Raw genomic sequence first — 26,483 nt, forward strand, 5'->3', positions numbered from 1 at the left:
CTGATTCGTTAAGACCTACGTGGATGGGTTTTGAAAAACTCCTTTTAAAGGAGAACAAACTAAGACTCAAAAGGCAGAAAATTGGCTTATTTTCATCCTGTTGCCAGAAGCTATAAACGTTGCCTGTAAAGGGCTAATGTTTCAGGAAATGTATCAAGTTATATCTTTTGACATATGACCGCAAGACAATGTGTAGGGGATTGTTGATCGGTGATATATTTATAGGAGGACGTAGCAAGCAGTTACAGACACAACAATGTGTGCGCACTGCGCATCAAGACAGTGTTATCAGTTACCGCACTCCCATAAGAGGGGACTCAAGCGATGTATTACATTCGGTAGAGTCACAATCAGGAAACTCCCTCCAAGACCAATATCCCATTTGGAATACACACTGTCTTGACTAATAAAACGCACAATAATCAATATTGCTGTCAAGAAAGTTAAGATAACTACATTACTGTAAGCAAGCTTTAAACACTATTTGATGAAACTGTGGTTCCAGCTGCACCACTTGTCATGTAAACAAGAGTTAATCACAAGATAACTAAAGGCATGGAAGTCACAAAGATATAGCTAGCATTAAAGGAAAGGAAAAAAATCATGCTTTTCTACTTATTCTGACTTACTTTATTTAAACATACTAATTATATACTTTATTTAAACATACTAATGACTTACTTTAAACATACTAATTATATAATTTATTTAAACATACTAATGACTTACTTTATTTAAACATACTAATTATATACTTTATTTAAACATACTAATGACTTACTTCATTTAAACATACTAATTATATACTTCATTTAAACATACTAATTATATACTTTATTTAAACATACTAATGACTTACTTTATTTAAACATACTAATTATATACTTTAAACATACTAATGACTTACTTTCTTTAAACATACTAATGACTTACTTTATTTAAACATACTAATGACTTACTTTATTTAAACATACTAATTATATACTTTATTTAAACATACTAATGACTTACTTTATTTAAACATACTAATGACTTACTTTATTTAATCATACTAATTATATAGTTTATTTAAACATACTAATGACTTACTTTATTTAAACATACTAATGACTTACTTTATTTAAACATACTAATTATATACTTTATTTAAACATACTAATGACTTACTTTATTTAAACATACTAATGACTTACTTTATTTAATCATACTAATTATATAAAGGAAGAAAACTTGTGGTAGTGGAGTAAACTCTCCTCCAAATGTATCCCAATAAAAAAAACTAAACAAAAAAAGTCAGATCTGAAGGAGAGAACATAGCATGTAGATAAATCAATCACCTCTGAGCATATAGTAATAAAATAAAAGACGTTTATTTATTTTCACCCACTTGGCTTCATCAGACTCATGGATATAAAACAGTAAACAGTGCTTAAATATACATCCTGGGGAGATATAACTCCACCTATCTATTAAACAATTAAAAATATTTAAAACTAAGAAACACTACTGAGTTATAAAAACAACCACAAAGCATAACATGAGTGAGACATTAAACTGCCAGATAGAATAGTTCACACAGTAAAATGCATGACCAAATAACAAGCTTAGAAATAAATGAGACAGCATACTGTGAAGACAGCATGTTGTTAAAACAACAACAATAAACAGAAATAATTATTCTTCTTTAAAACTAAGACTAAACAATTGAACATACCAAACTTGGAACTGTGTACCTGTTAAAATGCTTTTAATCTCCTCATCCTTAAGAATGGTTTAACAGACAGTTTAGCTGTTCAAACCTGGTGCGTCTGATCTGAGCTTGATAATCCACATGTTCTCTCTACCTACTGTATGCACTCTTATGTCTCCTTCCCTGATGTTCACCTGCATCTGTTCTAAAATCCTAAAGGTAAAAGTATGTGTGGAGTCAGTTTCAAGAACATGTTTGGCAAGTGCATTACTACTGTGTCGCATCCTAATCGCATATAAGTGCTCTAAGTATTCTGTCTTTCAGATATCTATTGGTTTTCCCAATGTAAAATGATGAACATTTTCCACATGTGGCAATGTACACCACATTAGCTGATAAACAATTACCATGAGCTTTCAAATGATAAGTATAATGATTAACTGGGTGAACAAAAGTCACTTCACTACTGATGAATGAACAGAAATTGCATTTACCACATTTTGAAGTTCCAGACAGACTGTTAGTGGATGACTTCCTTAATCTCTTTATCACACAGTATCCTCTTCAGGTTTTCTTATTTTTGTACCTAAAGCACGAATATCACCTACCCTTTCCTTAACATGGGTATCAACCGTGAGGACATTCCAATGTTTTTGAACTACTTCCTAATTCTCCAAGCATCAGTGGTATAAAACATGGTAAATGCTTCACCACTTGATGTATAAGTGCTAGGTGCTGTAGGTTCATTACTAATGTTCTCCTGATGTGAAAATAGGGTGCTGCTCTGTCTTGCCTGGATCCCTGAACACTATCAAATCCTTCATAATCTCAATGTTGTTGTAACAACGTTGAGATAGTCAATACAAGGTCATCAAGGTCCTGTATAAATCCCTGTGAAGTAGGGTTATACCTAGAGGCCCTCATTGCCTGTCCTTTAACAATATTCCTGTAAACAAACTGTGGATGCATGCTGCTACGATGTAACAGTGTGTTAATGTGACACTTCTTCCTAAATACACCAGTATTCACAAGTCCATTGGGTAATTTCTCAACAAATACATCAAGAAAAGTAATTCTGGTTGCAGATGCCTCATGACTAAACTTAATGTAGGTGGTGGCATTGTTCAGCTGTTCAACAAAAACATTCATCTGGTGTATGGAACCTCTCCAAATAAAGAAGAGGTCATCTACAAAGCTTATAGAACACAATGTGTTCCAAAAGCCTGGCAGGGTATACATAAAAGTATTCTCCCATTCTGCCATAAACAAGTTGGTAGCTATTGGCACACGAGGTGCCCATAGCTACCATCTCTGTAAAAAGCACCTATCCTGAAAGCAAAAAACATTATTGTGCAATACAACCTCTAACAATGAAATAATTAACATGATCTTAGATTCAGAGAACTCAGTCACCCTGTGTAAATGTTTGGTTATAAAATCAACACCAACACTGTTGAATTACTGTGAATAACGATTTCACATCCATAGTCAAAAAATGAGATCTAATGTGTCTGTTACATCCTTCAGGCAGTCATACAATTCAATTAGGAACTGTTTCGTATCCCTCAGAATGAATTTATTCATGTTCACAACTGGCCTTAAGTTGTGCTCTATATAGATTGAAGATGGTTCAGTGATCCATCCCCTCCCCGCTACTATTGGTCGGGGGATCTGTCACATTCTTGTGTATCTTGGGGAGTCCACTGATCAAAGGTATCAATGGTGACTTGACATCAAGAAATGAAAAAAGGTGATTGTCTATGACGTGGCTATTTAAAAGACCCAATAAAAATCCATTCACCCTATGAAGAAAAACTTTCACTAGATCTATATCCAGTTGTTGGTAAAACAATGTGTCTCCAAGCATATTTAACATTCTATTGGTATAGTCTTCATGGCCCAGAATAACAATGCCCCCTCCTTTATCAGCGGTCTAATACATATGGAGGATCATTAGACAAACCTCTTAAAGCTCTATTTTCTTTATAGGTGAGGTTATATTTTCTCAATGTGTGTTGATGCTCACCATCCCTCATCCTGTATAAATCATCTTCAACCAACTGGCTGAAAGCAGACAACAAGGGATGCAGGGTGCCAGTGAACGAGCTTGGACGATGGAAATTGAAATGGGTAACACTTCACTGCTCTCTCTAAAGTATAATTTCAGAGATAAATTACGTACATATACCTTGAAGTCCCTTATCGTCTCTTCAAAAACACTACTTGCTGTGGGTATAAATGAGAGACCCCTAGATAGTACTGATAACTCATCATTATTCAATGTACGTTGGGAGAGGTTGAAAATTAAGGTTTCCCTTTCACTTTGTTCTCCCACATTTTCTTTATATTCCTGTTCAAGGTTGTTGAACGATAGCTTCCGTTCTGTCCCCTGCTCAATGATCTCGCCCTGCCCCCTTGTAATCCACTCTGATCGAAAAGGGTGTCTTGAATCATAAATAGGAGCATTCTCAGACCGGACGTGGAAGCTGTACCCTGTGTAAGTGAAAAAGATTGTGAGGAGGTATTGATCTTGCTCCTCACTACTGGTTGTAGCTTATCAGTTGTACCAGTGTGACAACCTGTATTATGTTCTACAATTATAACATCAGAGGTACAAACACTAACTGCACTCATATCAGAGCCATTCGCATTCATCTTAGTGGTAGAAACACCTACTGGTGATTGCGAGTGTGGTAAAACTAAACTTTGTGGCTTAATCACACATTCTTCACCAACAACAACATCGGATAATTGAACATGTGGGGATGGTCTACTGCCAGCTGCTAGAGTATTATAGACCCGTGCCCCATCATTAATTAAATCAACATGTAAAGCATCAGAAACACAGCTTCCACGTCCCGGTCTGAGAATGCTCCTATTTATGATTCAAGACACCCTTTTCCGATCAGAGTGGATTACAAGGGGGGCAGGACGAGATCATTGAGCAGGGGGCGACAGAAACGGAAGCTATCGTTCGAACAACCTTCGAACAGGAATATAAAGAAAATGTGGGAGAACAAAGGGAAAGGGAAACCTTAATTTTCAACCTCTCCCAACGTACATTGAATAATGATGAGTTATCAGTACTATCTAGGGGTCTCTCATTTATACCCACAGCAAGTAGTGTTTTTGAAGAGACGATAAGGGACTTCAAGGTATATGTACGTAATTTATCTCTGAAATTATACTTTAGAGAGAGCAGTGAAGTGTTACCCATTTCGAATTTTCATCGTCCAAGCTCGTTCACTCCCCTGCATCCCTTGTTGTCTGCTTTCAGCCAGTTGGTTGAAGATGATTTATACAGGATGAGGGATGGTGAGCATCAACACACATTGAGAAAATATAACCTCACCTATAAAGAAAATAGAGCTTTAAGAGGTTTGTCTAATGATCCTCCATATGTATTAGACCGCTGATAAAGGAGGGGCATTGTTATTCTGGGCCATGAAGACTATACCAATAGAATGTTAAATATGCTTGGAGACACATTGTTTTACCAACAACTGGATATAGATCTAGTGAAAGTTTTTCTTCATAGGGTGAATGGATTTTTATTGGGTCTTTTAAATAGCCACGTCATAGACAATCACCTTTTTCATTTCTTGATGTCAAGTCACCATTGATACCTTTGATCAGTGGACTCCCAAGATACACAAGAATGTGACAGATCCCCGCTCCACCAATAGTAGCGGGGAGGGATGGATCACTGAACCATCTTCAATCTATATAGAGCACAACTTAAGGCCAGTTGTGAACATGAATAAATTCATTCTGAGGGATACGAAACAGTTCCTAATTGAATTGTATGACTGCCTGAAGGATGTAACAGACACATTAGATCTCATTTTTTGACTATGGATGTGAAATCGTTATTCACAGTAATTCGAACAGTGTTGGTGTTGATTTTATAACCAAACATTTACACAGGGTGACTGAGTTCTCTGAATCTAAGATCATGTTAATTATTTCATTGTTAGAGGTTGTATTGCACAATAATGTTTTTGCTTTCAGGATAGGTGCTTTTACAAAGAGATGGCGTAGCTATGGGCACCTCGTGTGCCAATAGCTACGCCAACTTGTTTATGGCAGAATGGGAGAATACTTTTATGTATACCCTGCCAGGCTTTTGGAACACATTGTGTTCTATAAGCTTTGTAGATGACCTCTTCTTTATTTGGAGAGGTTCCATACACCAGATGAATGTTTTGTTGAACAGCTGAACAATGCCACCACCTACATTAAGTTTAGTCATGAGGCATCTGCAACCAGAATTACTTTTCTTGATGTATTTGTTGAGAAATTACCCAATGGACTTGTGAATACTGGTGTATTTAGGAAGAAGTGTCACATTAACACACTGTTACATCGTAGCAGCATGCATCCACAGTTTGTTTACAGGAATATTGTTAAAGGACAGGCAATGAGGGCCTCTAGGTATAACCCTACTTCACAGGGATTTATACAGGACCTTGATGACCTGTATACTCGACTATCTCAACGTTGTTACAACAACATTGAGATTATGAAGGATTTGATAGTGTTCAGGATCCACGCAAGACAGAGCAGCACCCTATTTTTCACATCAGGAGAACATTAGTAATGAACCTACAGCACCTAGCACTTATACATCAAGTGGTGAAGCATTTACCATGTTTTATACCACTGATGCTTGGAGAATTAGGAAAGTAGTCCAAAACCTTGGAATGTCCTCACGGTTGATACCCATGTTAAGGAAAGGGTAGGTGATATTCCGTGCTTTAGGTACAAAAATAAGAAAAACCTGAAGAGGATACTGTGTGATAAAGAGATTAAGGAAGTCATCCACTAACAGTCTGTCTGGAACTCGAAAATGTGGTAAATGCAATTTCTGTTCATTCATCAGTAGTGAAGTGACTTTTGTTCACCCAGTTAATCATTATACTTATCATTTGAAAGCTCATGGTAATTGTTTATCAGCTAATGTGGTGTACATTGCCACATGTGGAAAATGTTCATCATTTTACATTGGGAAAACCAATAGATATCTGAAAGACAGAATACTGAGAGCACTTATATGCGATTAGGATGCGACACAGTAGTAATGCACTTGCCAAACATGTTCTTGAAACTGACTCCACACATACTTTTACCTTTAGGATTTTAGAACAGATGCAGGTGAACATCAGGGAGGAGACATAAGAATGCATACAGAAGGTAGAGAGAACATGTGGATTATCAAGCTCAGATCAGACGTACCCAGGTTTGAACGCTAAACTGTCTGTTAAACCATTCTTAAGGATGAGGAGATTAAAAGCATTTTAACAGGTACACAGTTCCAAGTTTGGTATGTTCAATTGTTTAGTCTTAGTTTTAAAGAAGAATAATTATTTCTGTTTATTGTTGTTGTTTTAACAGCATGCTGTCTTCACAGTATGCTGTCTCATTTATTTCTAAGCTTGTTATTTGGTCATGCATTTTACTGTGTGAACTATTCTATCTGGCAGTTTAATGTCTCACTCATGTTATGCTTTGTGGTTGTTTTATAACTCAGTAGTGTTTCTTTCAATTGGAATCTCTTGCTGAGTTGTAGTGACTTAATTAGTTTTAAATATTTTTAATTGTTTAATAGATAGGGTGGAGTTATATCTCCGCCCAGGATGTATATTTAAGCACTGTTTTAATTTCCTGTTTTATATCCATGAGTCTGATGAAGCCAAGTGGGTGAAAGCGCTTACTCAATAAACGCCACGTTTTATTTTATTACTATATGCTCAGAGGTGATTGATTTATCTACATGCTATGTTCTCTCCTTCGTATCTGACTTTTACCATTGTTTAGTTTTTATTGGGATACATTTGGAGGAGAGTTTACTCCACTACCACAAGTTTTCTTCCTTTATCACTACGCTATATTTACCAGTGGAGACATGGCAGAAGGAGTACCGAGCAGATTGAACTGCCGTATACTATCAAGGAACCAATGAGGAATTCAATGTTGTGATGCCTTTAACTGAACGCTTCAATGCGTGCCTACGTGAAAGTGCTAACCCTCTAGCACTGTTTGAGGAAAATTGCGAGGATTGGACACACCGGATGTAACATACAATAGGGAAGAGCTCGCAGCTCTCAACAAGATCGAGAATGACTTCCTGAAACTAAAACGTCTTCAAACACAACGCCAGCATTTTGACGTTTGTATACAGAGGAAAGTCGTCCCGAGAGGTCTACGTGTGCTGAAAATGCCGACTACTGGCACTCTCTATCCGAATTACTCTTTCAATGGCAACAATTGAATCTAGAGGTTAGTTATAAGTATATGCAGTTGTTGAATAACTTTTTCTCTCCTCTAGAGGAGTCGCTGAGATCGCTGATCTCAGACCAACAGAAGAAACTTTATGACAGCTTTCCAACGACTATTTTAGAGAACAGTTTCAGTAGTTTATTGGACAATGTCAACCAATATGAACGAAAAGCTTCTTTCACAGAAGCGACACAAGCTGCAGAGAGACTTAACTGACTTCAGATTAGGCCATATCTTCACTTGGCCACGGACAATGAGCACTAATGTTAATAATGTGAACAATGTTGCAGTTGACAAAGTTAACAATGTTCCTGATGTTTCTGATGCTTTACATGTTGATTTAATTAATGATGGGGCACGGGTCTATAATACTCTAGCAGCTGGCAGTAGACCATCCCCACATGTTCAATTATCCGATGTTGTTGTTGGTGAAGAATGTGTGATTAAGCCACAAAGTTTAGTTTTACCACACTCGCAATCACCAGTAGGTGTTTCTACCACTAAGATGAATGCTAATGGCTCTGATATGAGTGCAGTTAGTGTTTGTACCTCTGATGTTATAATTGTAGAACATAATACAGGTTGTCACACTGGTACAACTGATAAGCTACAACCAGTAGTGAGGAGCAAGATCAATACCTCCTCACAATCTTTTCACTTACACAGGGTACAGCTTCCACGTCCGGTCTGAGAATGCTCCTATTTATGATTCAAGACACCCTTTTCCGATCAGAGTGGATTACAAGGGGGGCAGGACGAGATCATTGAGCAGGGGGCGACAGAAACGGAAGCTATCGCTCGAACAACCTTCAACAGGAATATAAAGAAAATGTGGGAGAACAAAGGGAAAGGGAAACCTTAATTTTCAACCTCTCCCAACGTACATTGAATAATGATGAGTTATCAGTACTATCTAGGGGTCTCTCATTTATACCCACAGCAAGTAGTGTTTTGAAGAGACGATAAGGGACTTCAAGGTATATGTACGTAATTTATCTCTGAAATTATACTTTAGAGAGAGCAGTGAAGTGTTACCCATTTCAAATTTTCATCGTCCAAGCTCGTTCACTCCCCCTGCATCCCTTGTTGTCTGCTTTCAGCCAGTTGGTTGAAGATGATTTATACAGGATGAGGGATGGTGAGCATCAACACACATTGAGAAAATATAACCTCACCTATAAAGAAAATAGAGCTTTAAGAGGTTTGTCTAATGATCCCTCCATATGTATTAGACCGGCTGATAAAGGAGGGGGCATTGTTATTCTGGGCCATGAAGACTATACCAATAGAATGTTAAATATGCTTGGAGACACATTGTTTTACCAACAACTGGATATAGATCTAGTGAAAGTTTTTCTTCATAGGGTGAATGGATTTTATTGGGTCTTTTAAATAGCCACGCCATAGACAATCACCTTTTTTCATTTCTTGATGTCAAGTCACCATTGATACCTTTGATCAGTGGACTCCCCAAGATACACAAGAATGTGACAGATCCCCCGCTCCGACCAATAGTAGCGGGGAGGGGATGGATCACTGAACCATCTTCAATCTATATAGAGCACAACTTAAGGCCAGTTGTGAACATGAATAAATTCATTCTGAGGGATACGAAACAGTTCCTAATTGAATTGTATGACTGCCTGAAGGATGTAACAGACACATTAGATCTCATTTTTTTGACTATGGATGTGAAATCGTTATTCACAGTAATTCCGAACAGTGTTGGTGTTGATTTTATAACCAAACATTTACACAGGGTGACTGAGTTCTCTGAATCTAAGATCATGTTAATTATTTCATTGTTAGAGGTTGTATTGCACAATAATGTTTTTTGCTTTCAGGATAGGTGCTTTTTACAAAGAGATGGCGTAGCTATGGGCACCTCGTGTGCCAATAGCTACGCCAACTTGTTTATGGCAGAATGGGAGAATACTTTTATGTATACCCTGCCAGGCTTTTTGGAACACATTGTGTTCTATAAGCGCTTTGTAGATGACCTCTTCTTTATTTGGAGAGGTTCCATACACCAGATGAATGTTTTTGTTGAACAGCTGAACAATGCCACCACCTACATTAAGTTTAGTCATGAGGCATCTGCAACCAGAATTACTTTTCTTGATGTATTTGTTGAGAAATTACCCAATGGACTTGTGAATACTGGTGTATTTAGGAAGAAGTGTCACATTAACACACTGTTACATCGTAGCAGCATGCATCCACAGTTTGTTTACAGGAATATTGTTAAAGGACAGGCAATGAGGGCCTCTAGGTATAACCCTACTTCACAGGGATTTATACAGGACCTTGATGACCTGTATACTGACTATCTCAACGTTGTTACAACAACATTGAGATTATGAAGGATTTGATAGTGTTCAGGGATCCAGGCAAGACAGAGCAGCACCCTATTTTTCACATCAGGAGAACATTAGTAATGAACCTACAGCACCTAGCACTTATACATCAAGTGGTGAAGCATTTACCATGTTTTATACCACTGATGCTTGGAGAATTAGGGAAGTAGTTCAAAACATTGGAATGTCCTCACGGTTGATACCCATGTTAAGGAAAGGGTAGGTGATATTCCGTGCTTTAGGTACAAAAATAAGAAAACCTGAAGAGGATACTGTGTGATAAAGAGATTAAGGAAGTCATCCACTAACAGTCTGTCTGGAACTCGAAAATGTGGTAAATGCAATTTCTGTTCATTCATCAGTAGTGAAGTGACTTTTGTTCACCCAGTTAATCATTATACTTATCATTTGAAAGCTCATGGTAATTGTTTATCAGCTAATGTGGTGTACATTGCCACATGTGGAAAATGTTCATCATTTTACATTGGGAAAACCAATAGATATCTGAAAGACAGAATACGAGAGCACTTATATGCGATTAGGATGCGACACAGTAGTAATGCACTTGCCAAACATGTTCTTGAAACTGACTCCACACATACTTTTACCTTTAGGATTTTAGAACAGATGCAGGTGAACATCAGGGAGGAGACATAAGAATGCATACAGAAGGTAGAGAGAACATGTGTATTATCAAGCTCAGATCAGGCGTACCCCAGGTTTGAACGCTAAACTGTCTGTTAAACCATTCTTAAGGATGAGGAGATTAAAAGCATTTTAACAGGTACACAGTTCCAAGTTTGGTATGTTCAATTGTTTAGTCTTAGTTTTAAAGAAGAATAATTATTTCTGTTTATTGTTGTTGTTTTAACAGCATGCTGTCTTCACAGTATGCTGTCTCATTTATTTCTAAGCTTGTTATTTGGTCATGCATTTTACTGTGTGAACTATTCTATCTGGCAGTTTAATGTCTCACTCATGTTATGCTTTGTGGTTGTTTTTATAACTCAGTAGTGTTTCTTTCAATTGGAATCTCTTGCTGAGTTGTAGTGACTTAATTAGTTTTAAATATTTTTAATTGTTTAATAGATAGGGTGGAGTTATATCTCCCGCCCAGGATGTATATTTAAGCACTGTTTTAATTTCCTGTTTTATATCCATGAGTCTGATGAAGCCAAGTGGGTGAAAGCGCTTACTCAATAAACGTCACGTTTTTATTTTATTACTATATGCTCAGAGGTGATTGATTTATCTACATACTAATTATATAGTTTATTTAAACATACTAATGACTTACTTTATTTAAACATACTAATGACTTACTTTATTTAAACATACTAATGACTTACTTTATTTAAACATACTAATGACTTACTTTATTTAAACATACTAATTAAACAGTAACAAAATCGAGAGGAAAAGAAAAAAAGTAACAGCAAAAACTGTAACAAACTGAAATCTGACATTTACATTATTTAATAAAAATAAAACGGAGTACATAAAAAAACAAATAATAAGGGCCAACTACCAAAATGAAAACCTTGTTTATTAAGCATTTAATGCACAAGGTATTCACTTTGGTACTCAGTTCGGTGTTTTTTTCAGTAACACATGAAAAATACAGTTGGAGAAGAGAAGTCAGAATGGCCAAACAACCACTTAGCTGTCGACCACATGCAACATAGCCAAGAAAAAAAATGCTGTGTTTGCTAAAGATACAAGGAAAGTCATGCAAGTCAAGGAATAAAAGATGCAAGGACTGGAAGAACAAAAGCCAGGGAAAACGGAGAGAAGGTTAATGAGAGAGACTAAAGAAAGGGGGAGAATCCTGAAGGTAGGCAGAAACATTAGGAAACCACCTTGGCAAGAAAAAGAATGCCAGAAGGCTAAAAAGCAAACAACATTTTGAATGAATATTTCTTAGCAGTGTGTACCAAAGAAGCACAATGGAGAAAAGGACTGTAGAAAGCCAGGTTAGAAACAGAGGGAGAATACACAGGAAACGGAAGCAAGGGAAAGGGGTGACCTGAACGAGAACAACTCACAAGAACCAAATGGGATTCCATCAGAGATCCTAAAAGGAGCTTTTCTGGGGTACTGCTAACATCTCTGACACAACTACTGAATAGGTACTTTACAGAGCTGTTAGTCCAGAGGACTACAAGCAAAGAGTACTAGCAAAAAACAAGGGGGAGCAAGGGATGCACGGGAAACCACAGACCACTTAACCAAGGGTTACTGCTTCTGGTATTTTGCCCACTGCTGAAACTTGGAACAAAGCAAGCTGTTCAACCAATTTTGGCACAGATTTGCAGAAGACAGATCCTGTCAAAACAACCTGATCCAGTTCTATGACAGAGTTACTATGGACAGACATAAATCTGTGGATACAATTTATCTGGATTTCACAGAACTCTTGACTCAGTCCAGAGCCACAGAATTTTTACAAAGAAATGACGGACAGCAGTAGCTGCAAACTTTATTTATGGGTAGAGGCACAGGGTAAGTAAGTAACAAAAGATGCTCCACAATTTCAGTCCTGGATCCAGCAGTATTCAATACTTTTTTCGACATATTCACAAACAACTTTTCATGTCTTGGAAACCATGCAACCTAGACAGGTAGTGCCAGCAACACTTCTGTTTAGCCAGTTATTCCTATTTGCATAATTAACAATAAAAATAATCTCTCTCAAGCTACATAACTTACAATATTAGCAGCATTTCTCTTCAGAATCATCCAAGATTTCACCCGTCACTTCATTTTGAAAATATTAATATGCAGTATTTTCATTTACGTCTTCATAACTGCTAGTAAACGACCTGTGATATTCCCGTATGAGGCAACATAAACGGGCAGTGCAGGTGTCATTTCACCCGTCACTTCATTTTGAAAATATTAATATGCAGTATTTTCATTTACGTCTTCATAACTGCTAGTAAACGACCTGTGATATTCCCGTATGAGGCAACATAAACGGGCAGTGCAGGTGTCATTTCACCCGTCACTTCATTTTGAAAATATTAATATGCAGTATTTTCATTTACGTCTTCATAACTGGCAGTATTTTCATTTACGTCTTCATAACTGCTAGTAAACGACCTGTGATATTCCCGTATGAGGCAACATAAACGGGCAGTGCAGGTGTCATTCTGACACCCACCATGACATGTTCTGCTATGTCTCTTAATACTAATTACCTCAAGTATGAAAACATGACAAACGAAAACTGCAGTTAATATGATCGTGGATGACCCCACAAACTGTATGACTGACAAAAACATGCATAAGGTACAAAGCCTTAAAGAGCATACAGCAAATGATAACTGCTGCATCAGGCTTTGACCACAGTATGCAAAACCTAAATTATGGTTCATATTGTACCAACATACAGCATCACTACGACCACTTTCTTTGCAGGATTTTATACACTTTCACTCTTAGTCCACTGCAGCCCAGTCTACCTTACCTACTCGAACTATATCTTAGATAAAAGTAATTTTACATACCCTCAAGAATTTCCAGGATGGGCAAATAATACAGTTCCAATGACTACCCTTTACTGCTTTAATGGTAATACACTGCCATTAGCTGGACCATTCTGGCATACCCAGGACAGCTATTGTATACTCTTAAAATAAGTTAACTATATGATTTTATGATGGAGACAGAGATAAGCACTCTCCCTACAAAAAGTACATACCAACAGTTATAATTTACCAGTTCTGTGTAATCCATCATCCATGCAATGCTGCTCATTTGCATTTGACTATAACACTTTGTCACCTCACAGCAAAAGGTTCTCCCATTCGATTCTCAGCTGGAGCGCCTTCTGCGTGGAGTCTGCATGTCCTCCCCATGCCCACGGTCAAGTGACAATACAGACATGCAGGTAGGTGCATGAGTGAATGAGTGTGCCTTCTTTGAAGGTTGGGCACTGGGCTGGACACTCGGCACTGTAAAAATCCACTGCCAATCATTAGCAGACCGGAGTTCCACTGTGTCGACCCCTAACCGGGAAAAGCCGAAAGACATTACTTACTTACCCCATGAACAGTCAATGCCACACAGAGAGTTAACCAGGCAAGTAGGGGATTTACCTTTAAATAAATTAAACAACCAGCAAAAACCCTCTGAATCTTTATAATGAAATTCTTTGCTAAAAGAAATTAAAAAAATAAAACTCTGAAAATTAAACAAATACTCTCTTAAACATTGAAATAGCCAGTTCTGCTTCTAACTGAAGATGATAATCTACTTCTGACTTGAAAAACAGTTAGATGTCATAAAAGACTCAAAGCCAAAATTTAAAGACATGATGAGATCATGACCTCGTGGTTCTGGGCAGCAGGTTGTCTCTGTTCTAATCTGCAATCCAAGAAAAGCTTTCTTATCTGGTCCCAGTGCATAAAGTCCACTGAGCATTCCAACAAAATACAAGATCAAGGGAGGTCATTGTGCCCCTTTACTCATCACTCATCAGGCCCATAATTGAATACAATGCCCTGTTTGGGATGTACCTTACCCGACACCTACAACAACTGAAAAGACCCCAAAAGTACCTCACCAAGAGGATCAAGGGTCTCAAACAGATGACCTATGCTGCCAGGTTAAAGAAACTCCAGCTCTACTCAGTTGCATACCGCCTACTTAGAGGCGATCTGTGCCTGACGTATAAAGCCATGTCCAACCCAGAATTAATGGACGTGCTCCACCTCAAAAAATCCAAATCCACTAGAGCTACGCGCTCAAGGGACTTGAACCTCAACACAGAAATTAATAGGACATGCTGGAGAGACAGATTTGTGACCCAGAGGCTCCCAGCACTCTGGAATAGAATCCTAGTCCATATCAGGTAGAGCCGCTCACTGACTCTCTTCAAGAGAAATCTTGACGAGTGGATGGGAGATCGTAGGTTCACCCCGGGGATTACTTCTGTGTCACTACTAGACAGAGGCATGGTAAAGTAACCTAAAAAGGGCATAGTAAACCCCATTTTTAAGGGGTGGCGAAAGCCAAACACACTCTGGCTAGGCTGATAAATGCCCTAGGGTATTATAGCCTAGTATCAACCTATGAACCTATGACTACATGAGCAGCACTGCTACACCACACATTTAAGGAAAAGTCACATGACCTGAAGAAACTCTAGGGGGTATCCTGGAAGGAGACAACAGTGGAAAAGGTTTAGTTATCCCTGTTCTTTCAGACTAAATCTTTATCACACAGAAAATGGGAAGGAGTCCTGGATCTTCACTTCCTGCTGAGTCAAAACTCTGAATCCAAACATCCTCCAAAGCAATGTTGTTAACTAACCAGAAAGTTCTAACACAATTAAGTAATGTACATGTGTGTGTGTATCTGCCTGACTGAAACAGTTTCATTTTCCAAAGTTCTGTTGCATTTTTACTGAAAACAATGGTTTTGTACAGTTTATATCTTTGCTGCAATCATCACAGAGGCAACAATCGATTATGCACTGCTTTTTCACAATTATGTCCACTGCAATGCATCACAGATTAACAAACTTTCTTATACCTATCCCCTTCACGTGCTATCATCATTATCAGTTTGTAAGTCATTCAGTTATGGAAGTCAGCTCCAAAAACTAGTCTGATAACATAAATTGCTATGAGTGTTGAATGGAAGTATACAAAAATGTGAGTTAAGGAAAATTTAAACCATCACTGACAAAAAGTGAAACACCCAAATTAAATTACGGTGTGTATATAAAATGTATTTATCCCAACTTCAGACCACCAAAAGGGAGTGGAATAAAAACATATATATAGTAAATAGTGTAAACAGTAACAAAAATCTACATGTTGATTATGCCTTTCAAAACATTTTCAGAACATTATCATAACAAATATAAACAAAACCAGACTTTCTGGCACACAGATCTGTCATTATAGGTTGACAGGTAGGTACTAGGCTATCTGCCCGAGGGCATTTATAAGCCTAGCCACAGTGTGTCAGCTTTCGCCACCCCATTGATTAATTAACTGAATCTCTGTCAAGAAGAGCCAATGAAATGATCCCAGGGGTGTATTTTCTGTTACCCATCCACTCGTCAAGGTTTCTCTTGAAGAGTGTTAGTGAGGGGCTCTGCTTAATGTAGTTAGGAATTTTGTTTCAAAGCATGGGGAGTCTCTGTGACAGGAATCTATCCCTCCAGCATGTTCTATTTATTGTTTTAGCGAGGTTTAGCTCACTAGAGCAAGTGGCTCGCAGTGACTTGGATTTCTTTAGGTGGAGCATGTCCATCAATTCTGAGTTGGACATGGCTTTGTAAGTCAGGCAGAGATCACCTCTGAGTAAGCGATATGTCACTGAGTACAGCTGGAGTTTTTCCAGTCGGGCTGCAAAGGACATATGTTTGAGACCAGTAATCCTCTTGGTGAGGTACTTTTGTGGTCTTTCAAGCTGTTGGAAGTGTCTTGTGAGGTACATCCCAAATGGGGCCCTGTACTCTATGATGGGTCTGATGAGTGACGAGCAGAGGGGCACTATAACCTCTTTATTTCTAGATACAAACCCTTTAGTAATTAGATGGGCTACATAGAAGGATTTCTTAACTACATTGGCAATATGATTGTCAAAGGACAGATTACTATCTACCTGGGTCCCCAGATCTCTTATTACCGCTTCTGTATTAAGGGGGCTGCAACCTATGTGGTAATTCATGAGTGTTTTCTTTTTCCCAAACGGGATGACTATGCATTTGTTGGCATTTAGCTTGACACCATGACTTTGACACCAGGTGTCCATCTCAGTAAGGCCCTTTTGGAGAATGTCTGTGTCAGCCAGTGAGTCAATTATGGCTCCCAGTTTGCAGTCATCGGCGAACTTGGTTAGCCATAGTCCTCCTGTGTTTGCCTGTACTTCTGAGAAGCATATGCCGAACAGTAGGGGTCACAGGACCGAGCCTTGTGGGACACCACTTGTGACTGGTTTAGAGTCGGACCTGGAGCCCGCTATTCTTACTGTGTGAGTTCTGTCTGTAAGCCAGTTGGCAACCCATCTTGTGACGTAGGGGTTTATGTTCAGGCTGGTGAGTTTTTCTATAATTCCTGAATGGGGAATGGTGTCAAAAGCCTTGGTGAGGTCAAGGTAGGCTGTGTGAACCACCTTCCCCTCATCTATGGCCTTGGTGACTGTCTCGAAGTCAACCAGGTTTAGTAGGCATGATCTGCCCTTAACAAAGCCGAACTGGGTCGGGTCAAGTGTTTGGAGGTTCCCAATGTCTTTGTTAATGAGTTCCACGATGATGCGCTCCACAGCCTTGCAGACCAGGCTAGTCAGGCTTATGGGGCGATAGTTACCAGGGTCAGTTGTGGCCCCTCCTTTGTGGAGCGGAATAACCGTTGCTGTGCGCCATTTTATGGGCACGTAACCTGTGGAGAGGCTGAGGTTGAACAGTGTGTTTAGGTGGGGGTTAGTTCGTTCTGTACTTCATGCAAGACGCAGCCTGAGACACCATCTGGCCCCATTGACGCTGTGCTTTTGGCTTTTGAAAAGGCTGTTTTCACCTGTGCGTCTGTGATTTCCGGGACACTACTTTTTTCTGATACTGCTGTGGGCCCTTTTGGGAATGAGAGGGGGGTGAAGTTTGCACTGAATCTATCTGCCAGGATGTTGGCAATATCAGTAAGGTTCAGTATATTTTGTGCTATCTGCACTAGCTCAGAGCATATCTGTGAGTTGCCACTTAGATTCTTGACATAGCTAAAAAAGGCTTTGCGGTTATCTTTCGAATCCTTGGCTATTTTTCTTTCGAAGTTAGCCTTGGATGATTTTATGAGGGACCTTAGTTTCTTACTGATACTGATCAGGGATGTCTTTCCTTCTTGGGATTTGCTTTTTTTTCTGAACTAGTTTCCTCCTTCTATTGTATAGCCTGTTAATGGCAGGGGTCCACCATACTGGTTTCCTTCTCTTAAGGGAGTGAGTCTTGGTTTTGCTAGGGATGGCACGATCCATGCATCCTTCTAGGTGCTCAAAGAGTGCATTTGTAAAGGTTCCTGCATCTTGGACACTGTTATCTTTTAGCGTGGCGGCTGTGAAACTTACCACCTCTGTCTTAAGTAAGGTGAAGTTTGCTATAGAAAAGTTTTTCACTGTGGTTTCCTTGGTTGGGGGTGGTGGTGTAGTGTGGACATCCACAGTGATTAGTTTATGGTCTGATCTAACCAGTGACGGGTTGACCTATGGTGCGGAACACCTGTTGCCCATGTTGGTGATGACCAAGTCCAATATGTTTTCACCTCTGGTAGGGGAGTTTACCAGCTGATCCGGGGCATTTGGGTTGATAAATTCCAGGAAGCGCTGGACCTGGGAGTTTGTACTTGAGTAGTTTTCCCAGTTAACGGTAGGGTAATTGAAATCGCCCAATATCAGGGTGTTCGGTAGGACCTTCATGTTTTCCAGTGTCTCCAGAAAGGTGGAGTGGTGGTCCTGGGTCATGGAGGGTGATCTGTAGCAGGCCACAATTTGCACTGCAAATTTGCCCAATGTTAGTTGCACATGGATGATCTCAGAGGTATCATGCTGCGCCACTAACCTGGCTGTGTAGGTATCCTTGATGAATATGGATACACCCCTCCTTTTGTGTTTGGGTCCATGTTCTGTGGCCGAAATGTGCAGTATGAGTTGTAGCCCGGTAGTGCTGGGGTGCTCCGTGGAGCCTTGAACCAGGTTTCAGTTACTGCACAGATGTCGAAGTTCTCCATACTGAGGAGTGGCTTTCAGCGCGTGCATTTTGAGATTTAAACTCCTGGCATCGAGTAGCACAACCCCATTTTTATTTGTGCTGTTTACGGAGGTGGGTTTGACTTTTAAGCCTTGCCTAAAAAAGGCACTATGGGGGCAGCAAGAGCCTTAGCCAGTATTCGAAAGCCTAGGGGTGACAGGTGCAAGCAGTCTCTTGCGAAGCAACGAGGCTTGTCAAGCATGTCGTCCCAGGCTGACAGACACTGGATCCCCTTTGAATGACACCAGAAGCTTAGCCCAATTGTTGACATTGATCATTTTTTCTTTATACTGAGGTATCATTCTTGGTGAGGACAGGATACTACTCAGGGTCAGGGTCATACCCACCTGAGCTACATGATCAGAGAGCTCTTCCATGTAGTCCAGGGAGGTACGTCTCATTCACACCAGCATGAACAATGACAGAGTCACATTTGTACTTGTTCTGGAGTGACCTGAGTGCTTGTGTTATGTGGCGGATTCTGGCTCCCGACAGGCAGCTAACAGTAACCTTCTCCTTGTCCAGCCTAGTGAGTGCGACGTCAGTGTGCCCGACTATAGAGTCACCTATTACTAGTGTGTTAGGTATGTTATTTCGCCTTAAGGGCTGTGATTGCGTGGCATTAGGTCTTGTAGAAATAGCTTTGGATGTGTGGGAAAGTGAGTAGTTGTTTCACAAGGGAAGAGGCAATCGGCATGGACAGGGGAGCCAGGGCTAGGCAAATGGAATGGGAAGACTTGCCTAGAAGATGATGAGTGACATGGAAAGGAACTGAGGGTGATATGAGCCCATGTGGAATAGGTAGAGGGTTTTGGTGATTGGAGACTTTCTTAATAAGATGATTAAAATTCTTCACGGGAGAGACCTGGTTCCAGTGAACCAGTCTTGATAGATAGATGTAGTAGGTCATAGATGCAGTTTGTGGTGGGTGAATGCACCAACAGGCAATCAGAGGAGTCTATTAACCTGGTAAACATGGACAGGAAGGTGGCTGAGAAATGCTGGAATGTAGGGTAGGATGTAGCAATCCTGTAAGTGTTAACTGGGTTAGGAGCCAGTACTCCTACCGATATAAAATATTTATGAATCTATGACTGGCTGTAAGAGGAGACTTAGCAGAAGGTCGTCTCTAGACTGGAGGAGACAGAGCAGAAGGTCACCTCTAGACTGGAGGAGACAGAGCAGAAGGTCGTCTCTAGACTGGAGGAGACAGAGCAGAAGGTCGTCTCTAGATAGGAGACTTAGCAGAAGGTCAGCTCTAGACCAGGGACTGACTCCTCCTTAGCTCATATGTGACAACTGTACTCTGAGATGGATTGAAAAGGTACAGCTCAATGATTGCACTCTTAAAATAAAATGGAAGGGGAAGATATATTGCATGGTTGTTGTACTTATTTTTTTGTGGGGGGGTTGTGTTTTGTACGTGCTTTGATTTGTATTGTATTGTTCCCCTTGATATTTTGTAGGGAAGTAGATATGGTTCTGTTTACATTTTGTGTTTTGTAGTGTTGCATGGTTGAGTTGTATTTTTTTTTTGAGGAGGTAGGAATTTTGTATGTAGTTTGATTTCGTTGTGGTTTTCCATTAAAAACTCCGGCTGTAGTCAGTGGCATATCGCTTACTCAGAGGTGATCTCTGCCTGACTTGCAAAGCCATGTCCAACTCAGAATTAATGGACATGCTCCACCTCAAGAAATCCAAGTCACTGCAAGCCACTCGCTCTAGTGAGCTAAACCTCACCACAACAATAAAAAGAACATGCTGGAGGGATAGATTCCTGTCACAGAGACTCCCCATGTTTTGGAACAAAATTCCTAACTACATTAGGCAGAGCCCCTCACTAACACTCTTCAAGAGAAACCTTGACAAGTGGATGGGTAACAGAAAATACACCCCTGGGATCACTTCATTGGCTCTTCTTGACAGAGGCTCAGTTAATTAATCAATGGGGCGGCGAAAGCGGACACACTCTGGCTAGGCTTATAAATGCCCTCGGGCAGATAGCCTAGTACCTACCTAGGAACCTATAATGACAGATCTGTCCCTTTTACCCTCAGTCATCTGACCAATTCATCCCTGTCCACTTCCCTCCCTCCCTCTGGGTAGTGCTTCATCCCTGTCCACTTCCCTCCCACCCACCCTCTGGGTAGTGCTTCGTCCCTGTCCCTGTCCACTTCCCTCCCTCCCACCCTCTGGGTAGTGTTTCGTCCCCGTCCACTTCCCTCCCGCCCTCTGGGTAGTGCTTCGTCCCCGTCAACTTCCCTCCCGCCCTCTGGGTAGTGCTTCGTCCATGTCCACTTCCCTCCCGCCCTCTGGGTAGTGCTTCGTCCCCGTCCACTTCCCTCCCGCCCTCTGGGTAGTGCTTCGTCCCCGTCCACTTCCCTCCCGCCCTCTGGGTAGTGCTTCGTCCCCGTCCACTTCCCTCCCGCCCTCTGGGTAGTGCTTCGTCCCCGTCCACTTCCCTCCTGCCCTCTGGGTAGTGCTTCGTCCCTGTCCACTTCCCCTCCAGTTCTCTGCATTGTGCTTCAACCCTGTCTATTTCCCTCCTGCTGCTCTCTAGTGTCAACTCTTGCTAGGCTCCCAGTCACTCTGCCTGCCACTCATCAAGTGTCACTGACATCTCTGGCTTCCTTTTTATTGTATTCCCTTTCATAGCCTCACCAATTTCCCACTTCACCCTATTTTATGCCATCACTTTGACAACAATTCCCTATCAATTTCTGGTCATCTTCCAGCCCTCTGTTGTTCGTATCAGCACCTTTTCCTATCCATTTTTACAGCCTCCTATTGCATCTTTGTCAGTGCCACACTACATATTCTGAAAAGGTTAATCATCTCTGGTTCCTGCATTCTTCTCTAAAGCTGCCTCATTTTTGCAGACTCCATACCTTCTGCTGCCTCAACATTCCCTAAGCTAACTTCCTTCACCACCACTTAAATAGTTCTCTCTCTTTCTCTAGCCTCTCACATTCAACCTGTACTCCACTTTTTTTTTTAGATTTTAACATATAGCTAAACCTTTCTACTCCTTAGTAGTAGGCCCTACTAAGCAAATACCAAACAAAAAACAGGTTATTGGGTAACTAAGATTAACAGCAAGTAATTTAATCCTCATCCTATGGTTAACAATATCTTATCCAAGAACAATGAAAAAATATGCACCAGTAATCCCAAGTGAGGTGTCCTACATGCACAGCTGTGTAATTTTATATGCCCTTGGTGCTGTGTGGCAGGGACATAACCATCCTCCGGGACGGTCACACCATTTATAGAAAAGAGGACTCAAGTTAGGATAATCCTAATCTTAATGCTACAAACAGCAAAATAAGTAGCTAAGCTGCTTGAGCAAAGCATCCCCTTGGTGACTATTGTCTTAAAAGAGTTGTTTATCTTATGGACTGAATAGCAATCCACAATCCTACAGAGCTGTATATCATACAAACAGGTTACATCTAAAATCATACAGTCAGTTTCATAGAATCATGTCAGTTCAGTAATATCCACCTACATTTTATGTGCCCTTAAATGTAATGAATATATTAGTTACAAACCAGGATTTACAACCACCTAAATATAATTAGTATCAGTGTACTTCGATCGAGGCAGAAAATTCTGAAGCAGATCCTGGCATTCAGTATGGATTAGACTGTTACTTTTAACTGCATTCCCACTAGTAAAAATGCTGTTTTTTGTACTTCTGACGATTTTGTTATGTTTAGCATCTCTGCTAACTTGCTTCCATTTTCTTCAGAACGATAGCTATATACCTTCAATACCGTACAGTGAATGACATACATCTGTGCCAGAAACCTCAGCCAAAAGTTCAGACTTCACTGGATAAATGTGCAGCTAGTGTGACAAACCCCTCACTCAAGGTGGAGAAAGTGAGGTTTTACTTAAATCTCAAAGCTTGGTTGATGTATAGTGTACGGAGCACCCTCGCCTACAAAAAAAAAAAAAAACCGTAAAGATTAATTGCACTCTTCCTAATTCATCACCTATTGTCATCCCACTGGGTCTGCTGTAATGACAGCCATCAGTACTAAACAGTTTTAATGTCTGTTCAAATTTTTAGGGTTACCACCTGTCCCTCTTTGCGACAGGCAGTCCTTTGGGCAATTGTGTCCTGAGGGGAACAAAACTAAAAAGTGACAAATGTCCTGAGATTTTAGCACAAAAATATTTCCTAACTCTTCTTCAATAGTTCCATAAAACAGTTATTTCTTTTTTTATCTAAAACATTAGAAAAATAGAAAACTGAAATACTACAATAAGAAGCTTTTATTTTGACAAACAAATGAAGTTTTGTCCTCTGCACTGGTCATGGGTATACTTTGTCCTGCAAAATCTCACGTTTCTACAAAACATGTCCCAATTTGGGTATTTGAAAAGGTGGTAACCCTACTGTTCAATTAGCCTACCTCTCCAATGCAGAGACCCATAACTTCTTCCTTTTCTGTGCTCAGCGCATGATTAAGACAAACGAGAAAAGCATCGGACTCTAAGTGCACAGCAGCCACTGCCATCTCTGACAACTAATTAGAACTTGTCACAGTATCACAATTCAAACCAAACGCATTAGGCGTCTGGTTTGTAACACTTCCCGTTAACTGACTACCAGTGGCAAGGAAATCCAACCCTAAAGCAGTCTCCCAGCCAATGTGGTTCGGTACTCATTAGCTTCCCCAACGCCAGCACGTTCTGGTATTTCAGTTCCGCTGCTCTATCAAGGGTGTCTTGAAGGAGTCTGAACAGTCGTTGCAGACTAGGTACCCTCAGTAAGTTGGACTGGAGTTTTAAGCAGATTTTTTTAACTCGCAGTTTTGTGTTTGAGTAGGTCAATGGTACGTGCACCGTAGTCTGATTTGATTGTTTGCATGAGGTGTTAACGTGTGTGACACTGAATTAAAAAGAAGCTTTGCGATTGTTACTAACGCTAGACAACCCATTGTCCCAGGCTGATGGTCGAGAGCTGACAGACAGTTGACTGTAATTCTGAGACAGTGAAATCACATCTGCTACGCGCACAACCTATGCTGTCATTATAGTGTCTCTAAATTAAAAGCGAAAGTATGAGGAAAGTGGTGCTGTGACCTTAGACGATACGATAACGACATAGGTCTCAACCTCTTAAGAGGCCAATGTGGAACACAGACCCTAGCGATGTGTGACAAACAGTCAAAACACCCATTTTCGCACTACGCGAAAACCCACCATTTCCATGGGACCTGGCTGAAGTGTGCTTTCTGCCAGAAGTACTACGTGAATACCGTACATTTTTAAAATTCAATAGGAGACGTCAAATAAAACAAAGTCAGCCGAAACTATTGATAAAATACAACATACTCAGTGGCTGGTGCCAGGTCTTCTGTACCAATTCACTATGAATGGTAATGGTATTAGACAAGGGTCACACTCTGCAGAAAACAGTAATGTTAAATATGCCAGCAGACTTCTCAACCAATGGAGGACAAATTTCAACAGAATCAGGGACAAGTCAAGAAAAAATCAGGGACACTTTTTAAATATTAGTGCTATTAAAAAACATTGACAGAATCAGAGCATATGAATTAATACACATTTTCTGAAGTAAAAGAAGTCTATAATTCTTAATTATTGTCATTATTCATTAAGTGTAATTCACCACCTTTCCTTCAAAAAGTCACTAGTTTTAGGAGGGATTAAGAGAGACAAAGCTAAAATTTGAGTCAGAATCAGGGACTGTTGAGAGGTATGTCTGCCAGTGAATATCGTGTTGAGATATAATGGTAGGAAATTCCACAATTATGTTAACAGAGCATCGATTGCATTTGGACAGTGATTGCCTAGTGTTTCTTGTACTGCTGCCTTTCATACCACTCAACTGTCCAGATTTCTACCTCATATGTTCGTCTGCTCCTTATAAAATGTGTGGTTTTCTGGCTAATCATTAAGGATTGAAGTCAGTAAATAATATTAAATAATGCCAGACGTTTCAGACTTCATATCCTTCAGAAAATACACCATAATGCAAAATCTGTTATTCTAACAACTTTCTAAGCTTATAGGAGCAATATTTAAAATCTATCCATATTTTTGGCCTTTGTCTCCCAGTGTGGTGTTTGTACCATTAACTTGAAATAGTGACAGAGTAAGATAATGTAAAGCAGCATGCATTTTCAAGTAAACTAAGTCAGTATATTTACACTTAGTCATTATTTCCTCAATGTAACCAACCATTTTTTTCTCCTCAAATGGCAAGTTTTAGGAATGACAAAACAACATTCTGATCTAAAATCACAGACAGCTGAGAAGCATGAGTAACATACTATGTTGCGAGCTTCCTATATGAAGCTGATTATTGTCACTAAGTGGTATATATTTTACGGTGTCCTACGTTAATCAAAAACAAGAGGAACGGCGATTCCTTTTCAGCATATATTTGACATTAGGAAGGAAATCAGAAAATCTAGTGAAAACTCATGTAGATGTCCACAAAATGTACGAGACTTCCACCAGAAAACCTACACTTTTAAGAAAATACCACTGGCTGCCAACACCTGCGGTACAGCAATTGCCACGTTCTAGTTTTCATTACATAATTTGCAGAGAGTTTGCACGTCTGACTGATACTGTTATTTCTACCAAGAATGCAGAACTGGAATGCAGTTGGCTGTAGGCAAGTACAGAAAAGCAAGCATCCAATAGGTAGCGTCGTTTTTTAATTAATGTCCATACAGACCTATTGCTGGTGACTTGACTCCTTCCTCATTTGCATGTGGATGTCAAAACGCAAAGCGGAGCAATGGCTTATCATTACGGAACAGCGGAACCTTCGGCTTAATCAATCACAAATGCGGAGCATTCCGCATAATCCGGAGCACTTGGCTGCTGAGGATAATGGTAGAGAGGATTAGAGGATATTCGGTTCTGACAGAAAGCTAACTTAATGTTTTCAAGTTGCATGGGGGGGGGTCCAACGTTAGTAACAACTGCCTAGTTGGTAACGCTATCTCAGTACTTGTTTTTCAGTTATATTAAAGTAGTATGGCATTTGTAACGGCAATATTGAAGTGTATTAACCCACCAGATAGTTCGTGCAGGAATGGGCGTGGCCTGTTTGATTGACAAGGCAGAGTTTCAATATGTAAATACACCATAATTGACACGGAATCCATGCATACAACAAACTCCATCCTCTTCGAATTTATTACTTTCTCCTTTTTCAGGGGGGCAAGGCCACCCCCACCCTGCTGAACAAGTGTTGTGCAACGGTGCTGGTACTGCAAACAATTTCAGCTGTTAATAACAGTATCGTTTAGTTTATTGTTGGTGATCAAGAAGAGAAGGAGGAGTGTGAGGGCAGCACCAAGGATCAAATGGTGGAAATTGAAAAAGGGTAATTGTGAGGTGGAGTTCAGGGATG

The 26,483-nt window shown here is 39.9% G+C and overlaps 2 protein-coding genes across 5 annotated transcripts in view; one reads left to right on the forward strand and one right to left on the reverse strand.

Annotated features, from left to right (window-relative positions):
* BRCC3 (BRCA1/BRCA2-containing complex subunit 3) overlaps positions 1-23,726 on the reverse strand; it is a 1,142,218-nt gene extending 1,118,492 nt beyond the window's left edge. For 2 of the 4 annotated variants that reach the window (XM_044057509.1, XM_044057508.1), the window contains exon 1: positions 23,500-23,725. In XM_044057509.1, coding sequence (XP_043913444.1) covers positions 23,500-23,604 — 105 coding nt within the window. In that variant the 5' untranslated portion in view covers positions 23,605-23,725. Of the gene's footprint in view, positions 1-23,499 lie in introns of all 4 variants that reach the window. The other 2 variants (XM_044057507.1, XM_044057510.1) reach the window with 2 other exon arrangements.
* Positions 23,727-23,800: 74 nt separating this feature from the next.
* Positions 23,801-26,483, forward strand: part of CMC4 (C-X9-C motif containing 4) — a 111,712-nt gene continuing 109,029 nt past the window's right edge. The window contains exon 1 of the mRNA XM_044057732.1: positions 23,801-23,856. The gene's annotated coding sequence lies outside the window, so the exon portion shown is untranslated. The remainder of the gene's footprint in view (positions 23,857-26,483) is intronic.

This window comes from Protopterus annectens, chromosome 15.part0 (assembly GCF_019279795.1).
Source record: "Protopterus annectens isolate FY-2018-M chromosome 15.part0, PAN1.0, whole genome shotgun sequence".
Taxonomy (NCBI): Eukaryota; Metazoa; Chordata; order Ceratodontiformes; family Protopteridae; genus Protopterus; species Protopterus annectens.